Genomic DNA, 22,033 nt, shown 5'->3' with positions numbered 1-22,033 from the left:
TTAAAGTAGCTGGAGAGTAAACGGAGAGCCTGTTTCCGAGGCTCATGAAGGAGTGGATCGGTCACCTTGCAGATGAGTCTGGGAATCAGGAGCAACACCAGAATGCAGTCGTGATCTCCTCCGTGCCTCAGGAACGACTCCGGCATGAACGACGTCAGCAGAGACACCTGGCGGTTCGCCTGATTCACCTCCATCTTACGCAGCTCCATCTCGATGGCCTACACACACACACACACACACACACGTGTTAATTTCGTTAACGAAATCATGACGAAAAATATTCATTGATGACCTTTTCTTCCATGACCAAGAGGAGATGATAACGAGACGACACCAACGTCACCAACGTTAAACGATAACTGTGATTGCGACATCGCTGACAAAAAAAGACTAGACTAAAATGTAGTTAACAAATAAAAGCATTACTAACACCTGTCTTTGTTTTGCATTACAGACTGTTTTTAACAAGCCACTGCGGTTGCCAGATTTCCCTCAGAGCTTTTCTGTTAAAAGGACACGTTTTCTACCCAATGTTTTACTTAATATTTGCAATCTGGCAACATGCGTCATGCTCTCTTTACACTGAAGTAAACACCAAAAACACATCAAAAACACAGATGAGCATGTAAGCTGGAGCTCAGCGATCTCCATTAGAGATATTCTGCTCATATAAGAGAGTCATTCAGCCAGTCTGAGTTTCTGTGACTAAAACTGCGATCAAACCTTCTGTAATAATTCCAAACATTAATCTCGACATATTAATAAATGCACATACGCAGTTCAGTGTGACAATAAATAGTCTTTTTTTTTTTTTTGGCTGTTGTTTTAATAAAAAAAAACATTAATGTAATTTGGAATTATAAGAAATTTCACCGTTTAAATTTGAGAGAAATGTCTTGTAGAGAATGGGTTAATTTATGACAAATAGCGTATGAAAAAAATCAGGAAACTAGATTAGGTGAAATAAACCAAGCATTCGAGTTCTCTGAGACATGATGAGACTATACGAGACTATTAGCCTATTATAAATTTAACCATTATGCAGCATGACGAAAATATGACTAAGTTTTCATTGACTAAAACTAGACTAGGCTTCTAGTCGACTAAACCTTGACTGAATGAAAACAGGGCAAGGCTGACTAAATATGATAAAAACTAAAGTACATTTGACACAGGACTAAGACTAACTGTAATTTAGTCATTTTATTGAAATACTTTGCACTAACTTCATAAAATGAAACAATAAAACACAACTTCAACATTTATTAGGTGAAAAAAAAGACTGTATCCTACTAGATATACTGATGCCTGTCACAGAAAGAGGGAGGCCTAATCAGTAATGCGCTTACACACACACACACACACACACACACACACACACACAGACACTCGCTGAATTCTAAATTGTTTAGAATTCTGAAATGTTGATTAAATGTTCTAATTACCTTTGTATTTTATTATTTATTTATTTATTTATCTACTTATTTATTTCATGTATGTATATGTATGATGATTGGAAATGCTTTGGCAATACATTGAAATTATTGTCATGCCAATAAAGCACATTTGAATTTAATCGAATTGAATTGACTACATGTAAAAATAGCTGACAAAATGAACACACACACACACACACACACACACACACACACACACACACACACACACTGTGAGTGTCCGATCACGGGGTGTTTGAGGGTTCTAGCGGTACCTTGGCGTACGCTTTGGTCTCTGCAAACTTGATCTTGAAGTCGAAGAGCTCTGCCGTCGGCTGCTGGAGCTCCGCTGAGCTGCTCTGCTGATTGGTCAACTCTCGGTTCACCTCCTGTTTACACACACCAGAAAAGATGGTCACATGTAGAATCAAGGAAGAATGAGGGATGACAAAGTTTGACTACAGACGAGTCACACTAGGAAAATCTGGACGAGAAATGAAAATGACATGGAGGGAAATAATCAGCATACACAAGGACTGATCCAGATGTAATATATATATATATATATATATATATATATATATATATATATATTAGTGCTGGGCAATGATTAATCGCATCCAAAATACAAGTTTGTGTTAACTATACACAGTACACACACATATATTATGTAATTTTGTATATATAACTACACACACATGCATGTATATTTAAGAAAAATGTGTTATTTATATATAAATTATTTATATATATATATATATATATACAGTATATACATGCTAATTTTACTTAAATATATTTGCATATATATGTAATTATATATACAAAATAATTATACACCATACACACATATATATTATGTAAACACAAACTTTTTATATATTTATATATATATATATATATATATATATATTAAATGTATACTATAATAACTGTATTTTAACAATGTTATTATGAGAGTGTTTTTGACCGTAGATGCATGTAAACTAGGGATTTAACGGTGAGGATATTTTCCCACTGGTTAATCGACGTGTGACAACACTGGTAATACCGGTATCACCGGCGGAGGCTTTTAAATCGCTAATTTAAAAGTGAAAGTAAAATGCCCGCCTCCGCACAGGCATTCATGATGGTGCAGAGCAGCACTGTTTTGTTGTGTACAGTTATTAAGAATAATAGGCTAATGAACTCACCATTCAAGCAATCCGCCCCGAATTGGCGCTAATTTGAAAGTGAAACTAAAATGCGCACGTCCACACAGGAATGCTTGAATGGCCTATTATTCTTAAAGGAAAACACAACAACGAAACAGTGCAATGACAAATTCGCTTGTATAGTTGCTTTTACATTTCGCTTTGACACCAGATATTCCGCCGTCATCATCTTGTCAGTCAGTTCTTCGCTCTCGTGTCTCCTGCTGCTGATCTGTGCTGCGACTCTCGTTCAGCTCACGGTTTATTAAGCAGACACCATTCAGTTCAATAGTGTCTGTTCTCTAAATGAACTAAGTGATTTTATAAAATTACAATAAATCAAATCAATGGTGGGTGGTGATGTAACAAACGTTGCTTCTGAACACTGTCAACACCGACTATCGTAGCAGGCCTACTGTAAACCTGTCGTAGGAGACTCATACACACAAACAGGAGTGCTTTTCTGTTTTTTGTTGAAATTTTTCAAAGCTTGCTCCTTGGAATCTGTTTCAGGGTTTGCTTTCTCAGACACCAGGCACTGTTGTTGTGTGAGTGAGCGGCCGGAGCACACTGAGGGTTTCCTGTGAGAGCGGTGTGTGTTAGCGGCCGCTAAGTTAATAACTAATGATCTTTACAACGGAAGTGAATCAATCAAAACTAACTTTAGCTGGACAATAACTTTATTCTAGATCTGCTGTAAAGCCTGAACAATCTCTGTTCCTGTAATCTCCTGTTATCACTGTAAAGCTGCTGTGAAACATCTATATTGTTAAAGCGCTGTGACTGACTGAGTGTTTATGAGAGCATAACTGAAGGTGACCTGCAGGTGTGTGGTGAGCTCCCTGTATTTGCTGATGGTGTGCTGATAGTCGGCCACGGTCTCCTGGCACGCCTCGACTCTCTTCTGCGCCTCTCGCACTCGAGCTCCGGCCAGATCCAGATGTTCCCGCAGCTCCAGCTCCGTCTCACGCGAGTTCTCCTGCAGCTCGTCGTTCATCTCGTTTATCGACTCCTGGGAAAACACAGAGAATGAAGACGGCTATAGATAAACACGTTTGCTGTCCGATATAAATTATGATGATTTAATGATTGAATTTTAAAGTTGAGACTTTGCTTCATATTAAAAGTAACACATCACAAAGGTTTTTGTGATTACTAGATGGCAGACGCTACAAATGTTTAGTAGACTAAAAGAGTCTAGAAATGGTTAATATAATGGATAATATAAAAATAAAAAAGTACTTTAAAATATTATATAAACTTAATCTGAATGATAGTGGAGTAACGCTGCTCACCAGGTCACTGACGGTCTCTCTCAGCTCTCGCACTTTCTCTTCCAGGTCTAAGTTTCTCTCCGTCAGTGTCTCGACCATCTCCTCGGCTCCTAAAGCAGCGTCCACCTGAACACACACACACACACACACACACACACACACACACACACACACACACACACACACACACACACACACACACACACACAGCAATGCAAATTAGCACTTTGATCCAGTTCTCTAGATGATTGTTTGTTTTGCAGCAGTGAAGTCCAGCAAATACAGACATCAGTAACTCATTCAGCAAGAAAAAGTCAGATTAGGTTTGGGAATCGGATACTTGCTATAAAATTTAAATTTTGATTCCTCTGTGAGCATTTCAATATGAGTTTAGACCATTCAACTGTTTTCAGTGCTTGTCTGATTCACAAACAGATTATTGGAATCGAAATTAGGAATCGATAAGTAGATTAAAAAAAATAACTGTTCATATTTTCTTGCAAATATAAAAATAAAGAAGCAAAACTACCCTTAACCCTATGAAATCTATTTTATTCTTTCCCAAAATCAGTTTCCCCCTAATTTTTAGACCCCACCCCCCCCATTTTAATTTCTCCAAATTTAATTTTACATTTTTGTAACAAATGTAACAAAAATGTAATTTTTAGGGCCCTTTTTTATTTTTTCCCTCCCTCGTTTTCCGCGTTTCCCTAAATTCCTGGATTTCCGGTTTGATTACATTTTAATAATCAAAAAGCAAGTCTAACCAATTGAATTATAATTTATTCTTTGGCTTTATTTTTATTTTGACTCATTTTCCAGTCTATTAGTCTGTCTTTGACCAGTAACACTTACAATCAGGTTTCATTAGTATCTAAATGCTGATAACTTTCCCCCAATGGAGTGAATGTGACAGGATCTGATTCCTTCTGCCTGTTTTCCTCTGACCTGTTCCTTGAGCTCGTCGACTGTGGCCTCAGCCTCCTTCATCTGCTCCTGCAGTTTCTCCTTCTGCGCTCTCAGCGTCTCCAGCTCGGAGTTCTTCTTCTCCATCTGCTTCTGCAGCTTCAGGTGCTCCTGCTTCTCTGAGGAGGACAGATCCCTCATCCTGACCAGCGCCTCCTTCAGACGCCCGTTCTGCTCCTCCAGCTGCTTGAGCTGATAACTGGACGCCGCTCCATCTGAACCTGAAGAGACACAGGCAGAGGTCACATGACTGTCTGGCACACGTGTGTGTGTGTGTGTGTGTGTTCGTTCGGTTCCTAATCAGGTTGGGTATCGTTTGAATTTTTATGATTCCGATTTCGATTCTGCTTATTGATTCCGATTCTTATCGATTCCTAATTTCGATTCCAATAAGGTTAAAAAAACTTAAAAAAAAACTTAAATATCATTCACATTAATTCTCATTGCAAAACATTTAATTGTAGCTGAATATCATGAACACAAATCAACAGGCTAAAAAACACTTACATAAGGAACGTTTGCCTGTGGTTTAAAAACACCACAGAAAAACAACTAGACGAACTAATATAAACTTCAAGCATTATTAAAGAAGTAAACACTCAGTAATTAAAAAAGAACAAATTAGCAATCGCAACAAATAGACACAACTGAACAAAGATATCATTGAACAACATTTTAAAATTTTCATGTATTCAGGTTCAGAAACTTGAGTAATCAAATGTAAAATAACACTTTATAAATAAAATATACATTCCAAATATTACAAAATTTATTCAGTTATTCTCTGTCTTTTGGTGTTTGATTAGTGTTATTATAGAGATGGCAGGAATAATTCCTGACCTCATGTATCCGATTCCTGACCTCAAGTATTCAATTCCTGACCTCAAGTATCTGATTCCTGACCTCAAGTATCTGATTCCTGACCTCAAGTATCCTAATCTCCGATTCCTGACCTCAAGTATCTGATTCCTGACCTCAAGTATCTGATTCCTGACCTCAAGTATCCTAATCTCCGATTCCTGACCTCAAGTATCTGATTCCTGACCTCAAGTATCTGATTCCTGACCTCAAGTATCCTAATCTCCGATTCCTGACCTCAAGTATCTGATTCCTGACCTCAAGTATCTGATTCCTGACCTCAAGTATCCTAATCTCCGATTCCTGACCTCAAGTATTTGATTCCTGACCTCAAGTATCTAATTCCTGACCTCAAGTATCTGATTCCTGACCTCAAGTATCTGATTCCTGACCTCAAGTATCTAATTCCTGACCTCAAGTATCTGATTCCTGACCTCAAGTATCTGATTCCTGACCTCAAGTATCTGATTCCTGACCTCAAGTATCTGATTCCTGACCTCAAGTATCCTAATCTCCGATTCCTGACCTCAAGTATCTGATTCCTGACCTCAAGTATCTGATTCCTGACCTCAAGTATCTGATTCCTGACCTCAAGTATCCTAATCTCCGATTCCTGACCTCAAGTATCTGATTCCTGACCTCAAGTATCTGATTCCTGACCTCAAGTATCTAATTCCTGCCCTCAAGTATCTAATTCCTGACCTCAAGTATCTGATTCCTGACCTCAAGTATCTGATTTCTGACCTCAAGTATCTAATTCCTGACCTCAAGTATCTGATTCCTGACCTCAAGTATCTGATTCCTGACCTCAAGTATCTAATTCCTGACCTCAAGTATCTGATTCCTGACCTCAAGTATCTAATTCCTGACCTCAAGTATCTGATTCCTGCCCTCAAGTATCTAATTCCTGCCCTCAAGTATCTGATTCCTGACCTCAAGTATCTAATTCCTGACCTCAAGTATCCTAATCTCCGATTCCTGACCTCAAGTATCTGATTCCTGACCTCAAGTATCTGATTCCTGACCTCAAGTATCCTAATCTCCGATTCCTGACCTCAAGTATCTGATTCCTGACCTCAAGTATCTGATTCCTGACCTCAAGTATCCTAATCTCCGATTCCTGACCTCAAGTATCTGATTCCTGACCTCAAGTATCTGATTCCTGACCTCAAGTATCCTAATCTCCGATTCCTGACCTCAAGTATTTGATTCCTGACCTCAAGTATCTAATTCCTGACCTCAAGTATCTGATTCCTGACCTCAAGTATCTGATTCCTGACCTCAAGTATCTAATTCCTGCCCTCAAGTATCTGATTCCTGACCTCAAGTATCTGATTCCTGACCTCAAGTATCCTAATCTCCGATTCCTGACCTCAAGTATCTGATTCCTGACCTCAAGTATCTGATTCCTGACCTCAAGTATCCTAATCTCCGATTCCTGACCTCAAGTATCTGATTCCTGACCTCAAGTATCTGATTCCTGACCTCAAGTATCCTAATCTCCGATTCCTGACCTCAAGTATCTGATTCCTGACCTCAAGTATCTGATTCCTGACCTCAAGTATCCTAATCTCCGATTCCTGACCTCAAGTATTTGATTCCTGACCTCAAGTATCTAATTCCTGACCTCAAGTATCTGATTCCTGACCTCAAGTATCTGATTCCTGACCTCAAGTATCTAATTCCTGACCTCAAGTATCTGATTCCTGACCTCAAGTATCTGATTCCTGACCTCAAGTATCTGATTCCTGACCTCAAGTATCTGATTCCTGACCTCAAGTATCCTAATCTCCGATTCCTGACCTCAAGTATCTAATTCCTGACCTCAAGTATCTGATTCCTGCCCTCAAGTATCTAATTCCTGCCCTCAAGTATCTGATTCCTGACCTCAAGTATCTGATTCCTGACCTCAAGTATCCTAATCTCCGATTCCTGACCTCAAGTATCTGATTCCTGACCTCAAGTATCTGATTCCTGACCTCAAGTATCCTAATCTCCGATTCCTGACCTCAAGTATCTGATTCCTGACCTCAAGTATCTGATTCCTGACCTCAAGTATCCTAATCTCCGATTCCTGACCTCAAGTATTTGATTCCTGACCTCAAGTATCTAATTCCTGACCTCAAGTATCTGATTCCTGACCTCAAGTATCTGATTCCTGACCTCAAGTATCTAATTCCTGACCTCAAGTATCTGATTCCTGACCTCAAGTATCTGATTCCTGACCTCAAGTATCTGATTCCTGACCTCAAGTATCTGATTCCTGACCTCAAGTATCCTAATCTCCGATTCCTGACCTCAAGTATCTGATTCCTGACCTCAAGTATCTGATTCCTGACCTCAAGTATCTGATTCCTGACCTCAAGTATCCTAATCTCCGATTCCTGACCTCAAGTATCTGATTCCTGACCTCAAGTATCTGATTCCTGACCTCAAGTATCTAATTCCTGCCCTCAAGTATCTAATTCCTGACCTCAAGTATCTGATTCCTGACCTCAAGTATCTGATTCCTGACCTCAAGTATCTAATTCCTGACCTCAAGTATCTGATTCCTGACCTCAAGTATCTGATTCCTGACCTCAAGTATCTAATTCCTGACCTCAAGTATCTGATTCCTGACCTCAAGTATCTAATTCCTGACCTCAAGTATCTGATTCCTGCCCTCAAGTATCTAATTCCTGCCCTCAAGTATCTGATTCCTGACCTCAAGTATCTAATTCCTGACCTCAAGTATCTGATTCCTGACCTCAAGTATCTAATTCCTGCCCTCAAGTATCTGATTCCTGACCTCAAGTATCTAATTCCTGCCCTCAAGTATCTGATTCCTGACCTCAAGTATCTGATTCCTGACCTCAAGTATCTAATTCCTGACCTCAAGTATCTGATTCCTGACCTCAAGTATCTAATTCCTGACCTCAAGTATCTGATTCCTGACCTCAAGTATCTAATTCCTGCCCTCAAGTATCTGATTCCTGACCTCAAGTATCTGATTCCTGACCTCAAGTATCTGATTCCTGCCCTCAAGTATCTGATTCCTGACCTCAAGTATCTGATTCCTGACCTCAAGTATCTGATTCCTGACCTCAAGTATCTGATTCCTGCCCTCAAGTATCTGATTCCTGACCTCAAGTATCTAATTCCTGACCTCAAGTATCTGATTCCTGCCCTCAAGTATCTGATTCCTGACCTCAAGTATCTGATTCCTGACCTCAAGTATCTGATTCCTGACCTCAAGTATCTGATTCCTGACCTCAAGTATCTAATTCCTGACCTCAAGTATCTGATTCCTGACCTCAAGTATCTAATTCCTGCCCTCAAGTATCTGATTCCTGACCTCAAGTATCTAATTCCTGACCTCAAGTATCTGATTCCTGACCTCAAGTATCTAATTCCTGACCTCAAGTATCTGATTCCTGACCTCAAGTATCTGATTCCTGACCTCAAGTATCTAATTCCTGCCCTCAAGTATCTGATTCCTGACCTCAAGTATCTAATTCCTGACCTCAAGTATCTGATTCCTGACCTCAAGTATCTGATTCCTGACCCCAAGTATCTGATTCCTGCCCTCAAGTATCTAATTCCTGACCTCAAGTATCTGATTCCTGACCTCAAGTATTCGATTCCCAGCCCCAGTGCGTACCCTTCTCCTGTATCTCGTGCTTGAGGATCTCCAGGTCCATGGTGAGCTCCTCCAGCTTCTCCTTCAGGCTCTCCAGCTCCTGCTGCAGGGACTCGGCCCGCTCCTCCGCCATCTCCTTGTCCAGCGTGGCCATCTCGATAGCGTCCGCGGTGTCCGCCATCTCCTCCATGTAGCGGTCCTTAGCCTCCAGAGCCTCACGCGCCTCCTACAGACAATGGACATGGTTACGCTCAGATAGATACACACACACACACACACACACACACACACACACACACACACACACACACACACACACACACCACTCTATTACAGAGGAGTTACTCTCAGATATACACTGAGTGAGTGAGTGAGTGAGTGAGTGAGTGTGAGTGAGTGAGTGTGTGAGGGAGTGTGAGAATGAGTGTGTGAGTGAGTGTGTGTAAGTGAGTGTGTGTGTGTGAGTGTGAGTGAGTGTGTGTGTGAGGGAGTGTGAGAATGAGTGTGTGAGTGAGTGTGTGTAAGTGAGTGTGTGTGTGTGAGTGTGAGTGAGTGTGTGAGTGAGTGAGTGTAAGTGAGTGTGTGTGTGAGTGTGAGTGAGTGTGTGAGTGAGTGTGTGTGTGTGTGTGTGAGAATGAGTGTGTGAGTGAGTGTGTGTAAGTGAGTGTGTGTGTGTGAGTGTGAGTGAGTGTGTGAGTGAGTGAGCACCTTCTTGGCCTCCTTCAGCTGTCTCTGCAGCTCGTTCTGCTGCTCCTGCATCTTGCTCCTCCACTCCTGCAGCTGCTCCAGCTGGATCTTGTGCTTCTCCATCTCCTTCAGCTTGGCTTTATCCTCCGAGCGCTTCATCCGCAGCGTCTCCAGCTTCTCCTCCAGATCCCTGACTTGAGCTCGGAGACTCTCCTCCTCCTGCACACACACAGATTCAATTCAATTCAAATTTACATTTATGCATTTGGCAGACGCATTAATCCAAGCGACTTACATTGCATTTCAAGGTACACATTTGCATTATCAGTTCTTGCTTTCCCTGGGAATCGAACCCATAACCTCAGAGTTGCAAGCGCCAATGCTCTACTGTTTGAATTCAATTCACATTTATTTGTATAGCGCTTTTCACAATACACATCGTTTCAAAGCAGCTTTACAGAAAATGCATGAGTCCACATTACAGATTACAGTGATCTGTTATCAGAGGAAACTGAGTTATGTATTTCAGAAATGTACAAATACAAAATCACAGTTAGCTGAAAATGTATTAATTCAAACAATGTAATAATTTAATGCAGAAACAATGAGCTCATTGAAGTAATGAATACTTGTGTGTTAACAAATGACATTTAGACAACAGACAACATGGCTTTCAGAGGCTCATTACTGAAATAATGCAATAGTGGACCAAAAGTAAACCAAAATGAGTACATTCAAGCCAATATGACGTAGAATGCAAAGGTCAAAGGTCAGAAGTCGCTCACCTTGCTAGGGGTTGCAGGAGGCGGGCCACTGGGGGCGGGGCTTGGCTGTGGGACGACAGGAGCTCCCAGTGCCTTCTGGGAAGAGGATGAGGACTCATTCTCCACTAACACAGATTCAGAAAGTGATGAACCTCCAACAGAAGGACGACCGGTCTGAGGAAGAACACACACACTGAGTTATCTTACATAAACCGCACCCGTGACCTCTGACCCCACACGCAGTGATCACCTGACCCCAGTGCAGTGATGTCACTGGCTTAGTTCACATCCTAACAGTCTCAAAACCATTCAATGGTCTCTACATATATATATAATAAAGAGTTGAAGCCTCTTTGTGGACTGACTAATCAAGCTCTCCATAAAACAAACAAAACAATTTCATAGAACAACACACACTATACAGACACTTCATATTCAATGCTATTAGATCATTTGAGAATTGCATTTATTAGACTATATCTTCAATAAACACACACACTGAGTTATCTTCATCAGCCGCACCCGTGACCTCTGACCCCACACGCAGTGATCACCTGACCCCAGTGCAGTGATGTCACTGGCCCAGTTCACATCCTAACGCACAAGTTTTGGCAAGCTTGACTGAGTTTGTTGCTCATGAACTTTGATCCGAAAGCTTCTGCTCTAAGGACAAGTTCACCTATTTTTACTACACGCTTTTGGATTGTTACCATGCCAGTAGTATATTAAAAAACAAACAAGGTTTACTCTTTCTGAGTGTAACCTGCATCCAGACCTCACAGTTTATGTGCAAAAGTCCAACGGATGGACTCAAATGTGTCATTTTGCATCATTTTTACAGAGCGGGGATCGTTGTCAAAACTAGTGCCGGGCGCTTTCGAAACACTGCTTTGCGAAGCTTCGAAACCTTAGGCATACCTTCAATAAACATTGGCAATAACTTTGTAAAAGGTGTTTTACACCGTTCTGACCAGTGTTTGGCGTTTTGAGCATTTTGAAACTGTAAATCATTTTGCGAATCAATTGGTTCAATTAATTCAAAGTTTTGTCCCATCACTAGTTCAAACTACAGATCGAAGTTCTGCATTTGGTCATTTTCGCCCATGGACAGTCGGGATTGACAGGATTTATTTCTAGTGAACAGACATCCAAGTTTTATTAAAAGTCCATCTTGTAAGGGGTGAATTCCCCCTTTGATTTGGTTTGATTTATTAGACAAAGAAAGTAGTGAAATACACTAATCGTCAATAATAACGCACTAGAGTTAAAAACTTGTTTCCATTGCGGCCCTTGATGTAAAGCACAGACTTCACTCACACTGAGAGGATACTTTGGCATTGCATACTATTATAAATACAAAGCTACAATAAGTTTTCACATTTACAAAGTTCATAATCACAATTAAACATCCACACAAAGTCACCATGCAATCAAAATTGATCTTTTTTTTTTTTTTTTAATGGAATATTACAGTTTTTATTCTAAATGATTTATCAGTGCACATCATTATTGGTTTAATAATGTTGAATCAATAACTTCGTCTTCTCTGATGATGTGGGCGGGGCAACCTGTCACTCACATGAGATCAGCCAATAGCAAACCACAACCATCCAATCAATTCCCCACAGACACAATCAAGCCCCGCCCACATCTGTTCTTCTTCCAGAAGCGTTTCACTCGGATATACAGAACAATAGAGGAGAAAAGACCAGCACAACTTCCCTTTCATGATAACTTTAAACAAATTGTGAATAAACAGTCAAAACTTCTCAACTACACAAGTGGAAAAGCTGTTCTGGGGCCTTGATTTGACCGGACGCTTCAGCAAAAGTCACTCCTCCTGACTGGGTTCTGGTATTGATAACCCTAGCTGTGAACTGGGCCGGTGACGGTGTGCTAGTGCTCTGTGATCGGGCACATACCATAATGAGAGAGGGCAGAGAGCTGGAGCTGGACAGACGGCCCGGGGCGATCCACTGTCACGCACAATACACAACGGCTCACATTAACCTTACGCTCATCACACAAACACTCGTTAAAATAAACACACCAGGACCACCTCGGATCACCTAATCACACTCATATCTACAGATACAGATCGCTTCAAAACCAGCTTCACAGAAATCAGCAGGGTTCATTAGGGCCGAGCAACTAACAAATCGATTTTTTGATTCATCGCTTTTAAAAAAACTCAAGTTTATCATTGTGAGCCTTTATTATAATACAAGGATACATGGGTAAAAAAACAACAACTATATTATCAATTTATTGCTTTTTGGGGTGTGTATCTGCATAGATTCCCAGCGCTAGTGTTAATGTTGCCAAATTAATGAATTATGACATTAACTCAGTTCAGCTCAATTCAAAAACAGTATTGATGTTGCAAAATTTGCCAATAAAAACAGAAAAAAGCTTGTAAAGCCATATATGCGTGTTTTAGTTGAAGTTTGCAGTAATAAACTTGTTAAATTGTGACGGTATTTGGCCAAGCTCAAGTTGTGTTCTCATCTGACAGTCAGATAAGGATAATATTACTGATGTAAATGGTGTAAAGTGTTAAACAGCAGCAGACTAGTGTCAAAACAGAACATCAGTCATGAGGGAGAAACTCACCAGCCAATCACAACGTCTATAACAATAGCATGCCAGTACTTTAATTCAGGTTACGTGTTTAATTCGTGAATCTCATTCTGTAAAAATAGTGTTCCATTCCGAACAAAGCCCTTCATCAGACCAGACATTTCCCAGAATGCTTTGCTGCGGTGTTCAGGCTCACCTTGGTACTACGGCGCATAGGAGGCTGAGGGAGGAGCAGAAAACACACACACACACACACACACACACACACACACAGGGAAATACAGAGACGGGAAGAACAGGGAAAAGTTGAAGGGATTGCAAAGAGAAGTTGAGCAGGAAAGAGATTATAACATGAAATTAATCAACATCATACCACAACCACAAAACACACAGCAATGAACTTCAACATGAGGACCCTTTAAAACACTGATTATTCACTATATACTGTGTGTGCAATGATGATTATAAGTGTTTTATTTGTCTATTAGGTCTCTTATAAGTTCAAATTGAAATAATCGTTGCTCTAATTAAAGAAAAAAGGTCCCATTACAATAAGATCCCAGTCTGTAACATTACTCGCATTACTAACAATGAGCAATACAACTGATTGTGTTAATCTTTGTACTTGTTTGTTAATATACAACTGTTCAAGCCCATCATAATATTATCAAAGACAACTTTTGATTTTAATATTGTATTAGTACATGTTAGATTTAACATTAGCTGAGATTATTAAAAGCTTAGAAGTATCTTTCATTGTTAGCTGATGTTGACTGATCTTATTGTAAAGAGCGCCTACACCAGGCCTCACTGCACCAGAGCTATGCCGGCGCCGTGATTGACAGGTTCAGGTTTGGTCACCTCCACTATGAGATGAGTCTGTGCTGGTGCGGCCCAGAGTGTGTGTGTTCTCCGCATGTTGAGTTCATCTGAAGGGCAGGCGTGTGTGAGACTGGTGACATGGGAAACATCCAGTAAGATGACATGCGATATGCGTGAGATCATGCCAGCATCGGGTGCGCGAGTGTGTCAGTGAGGCGTCGGTGTGGAGACTGCAGTTTTACTCCGCAGAACACAAAACCACCACAACACACACCAAAACCAGTCAGTGGAAAATAACCAAAAGGCTTGAAATAAAGAGTGACTGTGAACAGAGTGAAATGTTGAAGCACACAGTCCTGATGTACTACCTTCTTAGCTGTCGGAGTCTTTTCATCATGTTAGCATACACACACACACACACACACACACACACACACACACACACACACACACACAGACACACACAGACACACACACACAGACACACAGACACACAGACACACAGACACAGACACACAGACACAGACACAGACACACAGACACAGACACACAGACACACACACAGACACACACACAGACACACACACGCACGCACGCACGCACACACACACACACACACACACACACACACACAAACACACACACACACACACACACACACACACACACACACACACACACACACACACACACACACACACACACACACACAGACAGACACACACATACAAACAAACACACACACAAAGAGTGCATTGGAATGAACAAACAGCTTCATTTGCTCGTCTTATCTGGTCTTATCCTCCTCATTCCTGACCTCGCTGCGTGGCGAATTATGGGCGGCACTTCCGGTTTGGGGAACAAGACTGAAACGAATCATTTCAAACCATAAAGTTGCCCTAGAAATAAAGCTGATCCGTCAGTTTGGCGCTGTCAATATTCCTTCATGATTTATTTTCTGACATCATGAGAATAGCGTTAGACTGGGTATAATAACGTGACGTTATAACGAGAGTATCTACGGCAAGAGCTCTTCAGTCGCTGCTCTCTTTTCCTCACGATCGTTTTATTTGTTCCCGTTGCAATCCGCTGTAAAAGTATGAAAAAGGACGACACATCCTGCACATTTGTGGTCTATTCTCCCGAATTTAATTTACAATATATTCCATTAATAATTCACTGGAATATGAAGAATCTCTCGCTGTTCTCCTCAAATCCTCTCGCCTCTTTATATGTTTTCACAGGTAAATGCAATTTATTATCAGTCAAAATGACGGAAATCACTTTGAAATAGTGTCACGTAATGCTGAAGTTAATGAACATGTTTGATTACGGCAACATAAGTTACATAATACAGATATATATATATATATATATATATTACTACAGTGATATCTAACCAAAGACTCGCGCTTTTGGGGTTATTTGGTCTGTTGAAATGCCCTGGTGATGCTTTACACTTTTAAATTTCCTTTTAATGTTGGATGGTTGAAGGGTGAGTAGATTAATGTCATCATTCTGACACTTCAACGTATTGTGTTCACAGAGCGAGCGTTTCACTGATAGTTTACAGCTTAACGGAAGTTACACCCATAATTCACGCAAAGCATCATGGGCCGTAGGAATAATGTGGATATAATGATCCACACAAACTCAGAACGAAAAGCATTTCAAGTTCCTTATTCTCATTTTCACACATTTCTAAATATTGTGTGTGGCCGATGAGCAGAATCCAGGAGAGGAGAGCCGGCACACACTCACACCACAGTTATCATCACTATCTACAAAACATTTGGACACAAACTGTTTTTTAAAATCAAGCTAAAATAAATGATTATGAATATTTTAAATTAAATTAAACATATTGTGTTAAATGAAAAACTTATTTTAGTTTAAGTTGAAGCACTAAAATGACTAATCTAATCTAAAATAAAATAAACCTAAATAATAACAAAATTACAAAAAAGATGTAAGAAAAAAACTAAAAGCCAATTCAAAAATAGAAATAAAACTATAATAGCTGATGAATCATACCTGCTTAACAGCTTTGGGAGTCTCCTGGACTTCTGTAATATAGCAGAGAAAAGCACACAATCATCATGTGTTCTGGTTCAGGAACACGCATCACTTCCTCCAGCAGGAAGTGAGGTCATGTCTCACCTCTCCTGGGCAGTTTGGGTCCGCTGGAGTCGGGGGTGTCTGGAGACGTGGCAGAGCTCCCTCCTTCATCCATCAGCTGGATCTGCAGAAGAAGAGACAGATGTTTCATGTTTACACATCTGGGGTTGAGGATCAGACACCTGAGGTCAGGAAGCGGATACTGGTTATAAAATAAAACATTCGATTCATCTTATCGATTCCTTTGTGAGCATTTCAATATGACTTCATATAGCACTATAATATATAAAGAAATACACTAATCAAACAACACAAGACAGAGAAAATTCACTCGTTCTTCACTGAATAACTTTTGTAACTATATGTGTAATGTAGGGGTGTGCCGGTTTCAGAATTGGTGATGACGGTTATGAAGTGAGTCAAATGTGACGGTTCGTAACATAACCGCCGCCACGGGTTGGACGTTCGTCTGTTATAGGACAACTTAGTTTGAATAAACGAGCAGACACTGATTAGCTACTTGATCGCCTAAATGAAAAAATAATAATAATATTTGTGTAGTGTTCAATGTTATCGATAGAGATACGTGGACGGGGTATTAGTTCATCCACAACCGCACTCATCATCCGCACCAACGTTTTTTGACCAAATTTCAAAGACGCACCCGCCCGTGTGATTGTTTTGCGGTCTATGGACGATGCAATGCTCTGCTGATGCGAGCCGCAAGAAAGCCCTTGTCTGTTCTAGAAAGGATGCAGCAAAGATATTTAATGCTTAATGTATGAGGCATAGGCCTACGCTGAGTTTCATTCATTTACCATGAGATGCGCTCTAGTTCACAATGCAATGCAATGCAAGTGAACGCGGCGCACCGGCGCCGGTTATTATATATTATATATATTATTTATTAAATACATGCAATTGGTTGATGAAACATTTATTAAAATTAAGATACAATTTGTACAAAACGAAATTCACTTTAAAGAAAGGCTTTCTACAAAGAAAAACTTAATGAAGTGGTAAAAATCATGTCTGATGATTTACAAAACAAAACTTGCTTTGGTACTTGGCAAAGAATCAAATACAGTTGGAAACGACGTAGACCATTAATGAAACAGACTGTTAACAATTGTTTTTAATTAGTATTTAAGCATTCTCTATGATAAAAAAATGTTTGTAAAAAATATTTTAATAACACGGTTTTGGCGGTTATAGAGATCTAATGACGGTGTTCAACTATAACAGTCGGTCTCACGGTTATATACTAACCGTCACACCCCTAGTGTAATGTATGTTTTATTCATAAAGTCCAGTGTTATTTTACAACTAATTACAGTTTCTGAACCTGAAAGTCTTAAAACTCTGTTATTTGAATCGTATCTTTGTTCAGTTGTATCTATTTGTTGTGTTTTTATTTGTTCTTTTTTGATTACTGAGTGTTTACTTCTTTAATAAAGCTTGAAGTTTATATGAGTTGGGCTAGTTGTTCTTCTATGGTGTTTATAAGCCTCAGGCAGACGCTCCTCGTGTAAGTGTTCTTTAGCCTGTGGATTTCTGTTCATGATACTCATCTACAATTACATGTTTACAATAGGACTAAATGTGAATGATATCTACGTTTGTAGTTTTACCTCATTGGAATAGAAATTAGGAATCGATAAGAATCTAAATGTTAAAATTGAACCGATCCCCCACTTCAGTGACTCTCACCTGAGACTGTCTGACGAATATCCCATGATTCTCCTCGCAGGTGAAGTAGCGTTTCCCCTGCACCGTGCCGTCGTTCTTCCCCTTGGGCTCGTCCAGGATCACGCCGACCCACTTCCCCGAGGCGAACAGGGTGGCGCCGATATACGCCACGGTCCCGCGCTGGCCTTTCCCGATGACCTCCACCTGAGAGCCCACCTTCACCGGCCGGCCGCCTCCGTCCGCACTCATCCTGCTGATCACAGCGCTGGACAGCTGCACACACACACACACACACACACACACCTTTCCATGTGAGGTCCTCTTCATCGCTAGCCAGTTTTAAGTCTTCTTTAAAAACATCTGTTTTCTCTGGCTTTTGAACTGGGTTTTTGAAGCTGCTAGAATGTATGATGTTGTATTTAAATGTGTTTATTCTTGCTTGATCTGTAAAGCACTGTGGGTCAACTTCTGTTTTTAAACGTGCTATAAAAATAAAGGTTGACTTGACTAATTTCCATTAGTAACGTTGTTATTCCCTCTCGCCGGCCTCAGAGCTGCTCTCGGCTGTAGAGCGTCAGACGCTTCTGGAGATGAAGCCGCACGAACATCATGTGCTTCTGGACACAATCAGATCTCTGTTGAGAAGACGACGAGAGACACTCGCTACGGCACAGAATCCTGCGGCTCCACATCACATGATGCCTCGCAAACACACACACACACACTCCGTCCTGCAAACCTGAGCGACGGGACAACAGGAGCGACGGGAGGAGGATTCAACGACTGACCATTCACTGGATCGAGACCCTTTCCTGAGACCAACCGCTCAAACTCAACAATCAGCAATCAACATCTGCATCAACATCTGCATCAACATCTGCATCGGACGGTGAGATCCATTTATAATTACTATACAGATATATCCATATATATACATATGAAGAGTTCAGATGCAAAAGTGCCGTCTGACATTATCTTCTAGAATGATCATTTTTATCAAGCTCGTATATTTAAGTTCAGTAAATTCACTTAAATGGCAATGAAAATTACCTATTAATTGTCATTTAAGTGAAATTATTGAACTTAAATATACGAGCTTGATAAAAATGATCATTCTAGAAGAAAATTTCAGACGGCACTTTTGCATCTGAACTCTTCATACGCACATACAGACACGAGTATTAAACAGAAGCAAAGATCACAGAAGTGACCAGATAATAACAAGATAAAAATATAGAATTAAAAGGTAAATGCGATCAGTTCTGACCACGACTGATTAACGAAGCGCGTTTACTCACGCGAGGAGCGCACGAGTTCCTCCTGGCCGCCGACATGTTTAATGTCATCTCTCTGGGCTTTGCATCCGAGCACTGAGTGTCGACTACTGAGCGCACCGGTCACATGACCAGGCAAACGCCAGCGGCAAGAGCATGATGGGAATGATCTGCAATCTCAACCACATCTGCAGTGTGTAAACATCACACAGTTCTGGGCGAAAGACATTGACATCTCTAATGTGCCTGAAAGAGTCTCTTCTGATGCGCTTATTAGATCAGAAATACTGTAAAACAGTGAAATATTATTATAATGTAAATCAGCTGTTTTCTATGTGAATATACAGTAAAGTGTAATTTATTCCTGTGATGTTCAGCATCATTACTCCAGTCTTCAGTGTCACATGATCCTCCAGAAATCTCTCTAATATGAGGATCTGATGATCGAGAGACATTTATGATTATTATCAGTGTTAGAAACAGTCGTGCTGCTTCACATTTGTTGGGATCTGAGATACTGTGAAGAAAAAGAAGAACAGCATTTATTTAAAATAGAAATCTTTTGTAACAATATGCCGTTCAAAAGTCTGGGGTCAGTTTTTATTCTTTCTTTCTTTTTTAAAAGAAATAAATACTTTTATTCAGCAAGAATGTTCAACTGATAAAAAGTGATGGTAAACATTTATATTGTTGGAAAAGATCTCTATTTTGAATAAATGCTGTTCTTTTGAACTTTTTACTCATCAAAAATATCCTGAAAAATAAATGTATAATAATCATAAATGTTTATGTTTTATATATACAGTAGAGGCCAAAAGTTTGGACACATTACTATTTTTAATGTTTTTGAAAGAAGTTTCTTCTGCTCATCAAGCCTGCATTTATTTGATCAAAAATACAAAAAAAAAATGTAATATTGTGATTATTACCATTTAAAATAATTGGTTTTCAATTTATTATACTTTAAATTATCATTTATTTCTGTGATGCAAAGCTGAATTTTCAGGATCATTACTCCAGTCTATCACATGATCCTTTAGAAATCACTCTAATATGATGATTCATTATCAAAGTTGGAAACAGTTCTGCTGCTTAATATTTTTTCATAACCTGTGATACTTTTTTAGGATACTTTGATGAATAAAAAAAAGAAAAAGAAAAAAGAAAAGAAAAAAAAGAAGCAAATGTTTTCAAGATAGAAATCTTTTATAACAACAATATACACTACTGGTCAGTAATTTGGGGTCAGTAATTTTTTTCTTTATTTTTTTTTAAATAAATCAATAATTTTATTCAGCAAGGATGTGTTAAATTGCTAAAAAGTGATAATAAAGAAGATTTATATTAAAAAAAATAATTTTTATTTTGAATAAATGCAGTTCTTTTTAACCTTTTATTCATCAAATATATTAGGCAGCAGAACTGTTTCCAACACTCATAATAAATCAGAATATTAGAATGATTTCTAAAGGATCATGTGATTGACTGGATGTCACATGTGACACTGAAGACTGGAGTAATGATCCTGAAAATTCAGCTTTGCATCACCGAAATAAATGATAATTTAAAGTATAATAAATTGAAAACCAATTATTTTAAATTGTAATAATATATCACAATATTACATTTTTTCTGTATTTTTGATCAAATAAATGCAGGCTTGATGAGCAGAAGAAACTTCTTTCAAAAACATTAAAAATAGTAATGTGTCCAAACTTTTGGCCTGTACTGTATATATTCAGAAAACAGCTGTTTTACATTACAATAGTATTTCCCTGTTTTTACTGTATCTAATAAATGCAGCCTTGCTGAGCAGAAAAGACTCTTCCAGAAACATTATAAATAGTCATGTTTGCAAACTTCTGACCGGTTCTGAATGGCAGAATTACAGTAATACTGCACTAATCGAGATGTGGGATCAGTATATGTAAGACTCGAGCACAGAAGTAATGCAATACTGTAGGACTCTTCGCTTGGAAAGCTTCTCCAGTGTGTCAGAACATCAGATGCTGCATCTGAGCTAAACTCGAAGTGTTTAGCAGACTAACACATGCTCGTCAGCAACACCCGACTGTCAGTGGGTTGTTATTTAGCATTAGCTGTGATGCTAACCGGTCCGGTTTGAAGAAAACATCACGTTTTGTCGCTCAGTCGATAGTGTTCAGTGGAAACGCATTACACGCGTTTAAGTCTAAGTTTGTGTGCGAATGTGTTCATGTATTGATGTTTTTCTGATCACTTTTGTCGATTATTTCAGGCAGGCTCGCTCTCGCGCGAGATGTTTCCTCTGTTGTCAGGGAAACGAGCAGTAAAACCACGAGCTTACCTGAAGACGAGAGCTCTATGATTGACAGCTTCTCAAAACGAAAGAAATCCCGTTTTTTTTAATGTTTTGATGTTTAAAGCGGTCTTTGACAATGAAAGCAGCGGTCACCGGACACTAGAATGGGGACAGGCACTCGCGGATGATGCGGTCACTTCCTGATTGAATCACGTGGTGCTCAGCGACGCCGCTGATTGGTCTGACCACTCTGCCCTCTGGCCACGTTGCGAATCTTAACTTAACCCTTTCGGACCCTGCGTCCATTACAATGGACATCACATGTCATCCCCCTTTTTTTAAACTTCTGGAGCATTTCACCTAGTTTAATTAAATACTTTATAAAGCCTGCAGTCCATTAGATTGGACGCTTGACATCCAATCAAATGGCAGTAAAGCTCTGCATGTAGTAATTATTAAACAAAACACTACT

The 22,033-nt window shown here is 39.6% G+C and overlaps 1 protein-coding gene across 5 annotated transcripts in view; it reads right to left on the bottom strand.

Moving 5' to 3' along the window:
• The window catches only part of dctn1a (dynactin 1a), a 34,856-nt gene extending 13,057 nt beyond the window's left edge, over nt 1-21,799 (bottom strand). Inside the window, exons 1-14 of one of the 5 annotated variants that reach the window (XM_079866225.1) lie at nt 21,607-21,783; nt 18,028-18,279; nt 16,360-16,441; nt 16,234-16,265; nt 14,568-14,585; nt 13,574-13,597; nt 10,819-10,971; nt 10,055-10,252; nt 9,368-9,572; nt 4,852-5,090; nt 3,925-4,029; nt 3,450-3,641; nt 1,712-1,825; nt 66-218 (exon numbers count right to left, since the gene is read on the bottom strand). In XM_079866225.1, the coding sequence (XP_079722351.1) occupies nt 66-218; nt 1,712-1,825; nt 3,450-3,641; nt 3,925-4,029; nt 4,852-5,090; nt 9,368-9,572; nt 10,055-10,252; nt 10,819-10,971; nt 13,574-13,597; nt 14,568-14,585; nt 16,234-16,265; nt 16,360-16,441; nt 18,028-18,255 (1,743 nt within the window). In that variant the 5' untranslated portion in view covers nt 18,256-18,279; nt 21,607-21,783. Of the gene's footprint in view, nt 1-65; nt 219-1,711; nt 1,826-3,449; nt 3,642-3,924; nt 4,030-4,851; nt 5,091-9,367; nt 9,573-10,054; nt 10,253-10,818; nt 10,972-13,573; nt 13,598-14,567; nt 14,586-16,233; nt 16,266-16,359; nt 16,442-18,027; nt 18,280-19,304; nt 19,385-21,606 lie in introns of those variants that run through there. The other 4 variants (XM_079866222.1, XM_079866223.1, XM_079866226.1 and 1 more) reach the window with 4 other exon arrangements.
• Nucleotides 21,800-22,033: the final 234 nt, after the last annotated feature.

Source organism: Squalius cephalus (assembly GCF_949319135.1).
Source record: "Squalius cephalus genome assembly, chromosome: 3".
Classification (NCBI taxonomy): Eukaryota; Metazoa; Chordata; class Actinopteri; order Cypriniformes; family Leuciscidae; genus Squalius; species Squalius cephalus.
Note: the sequence above shows the minus strand (reverse complement) of the source record. Positions and strands in the feature narration are given on the sequence as shown.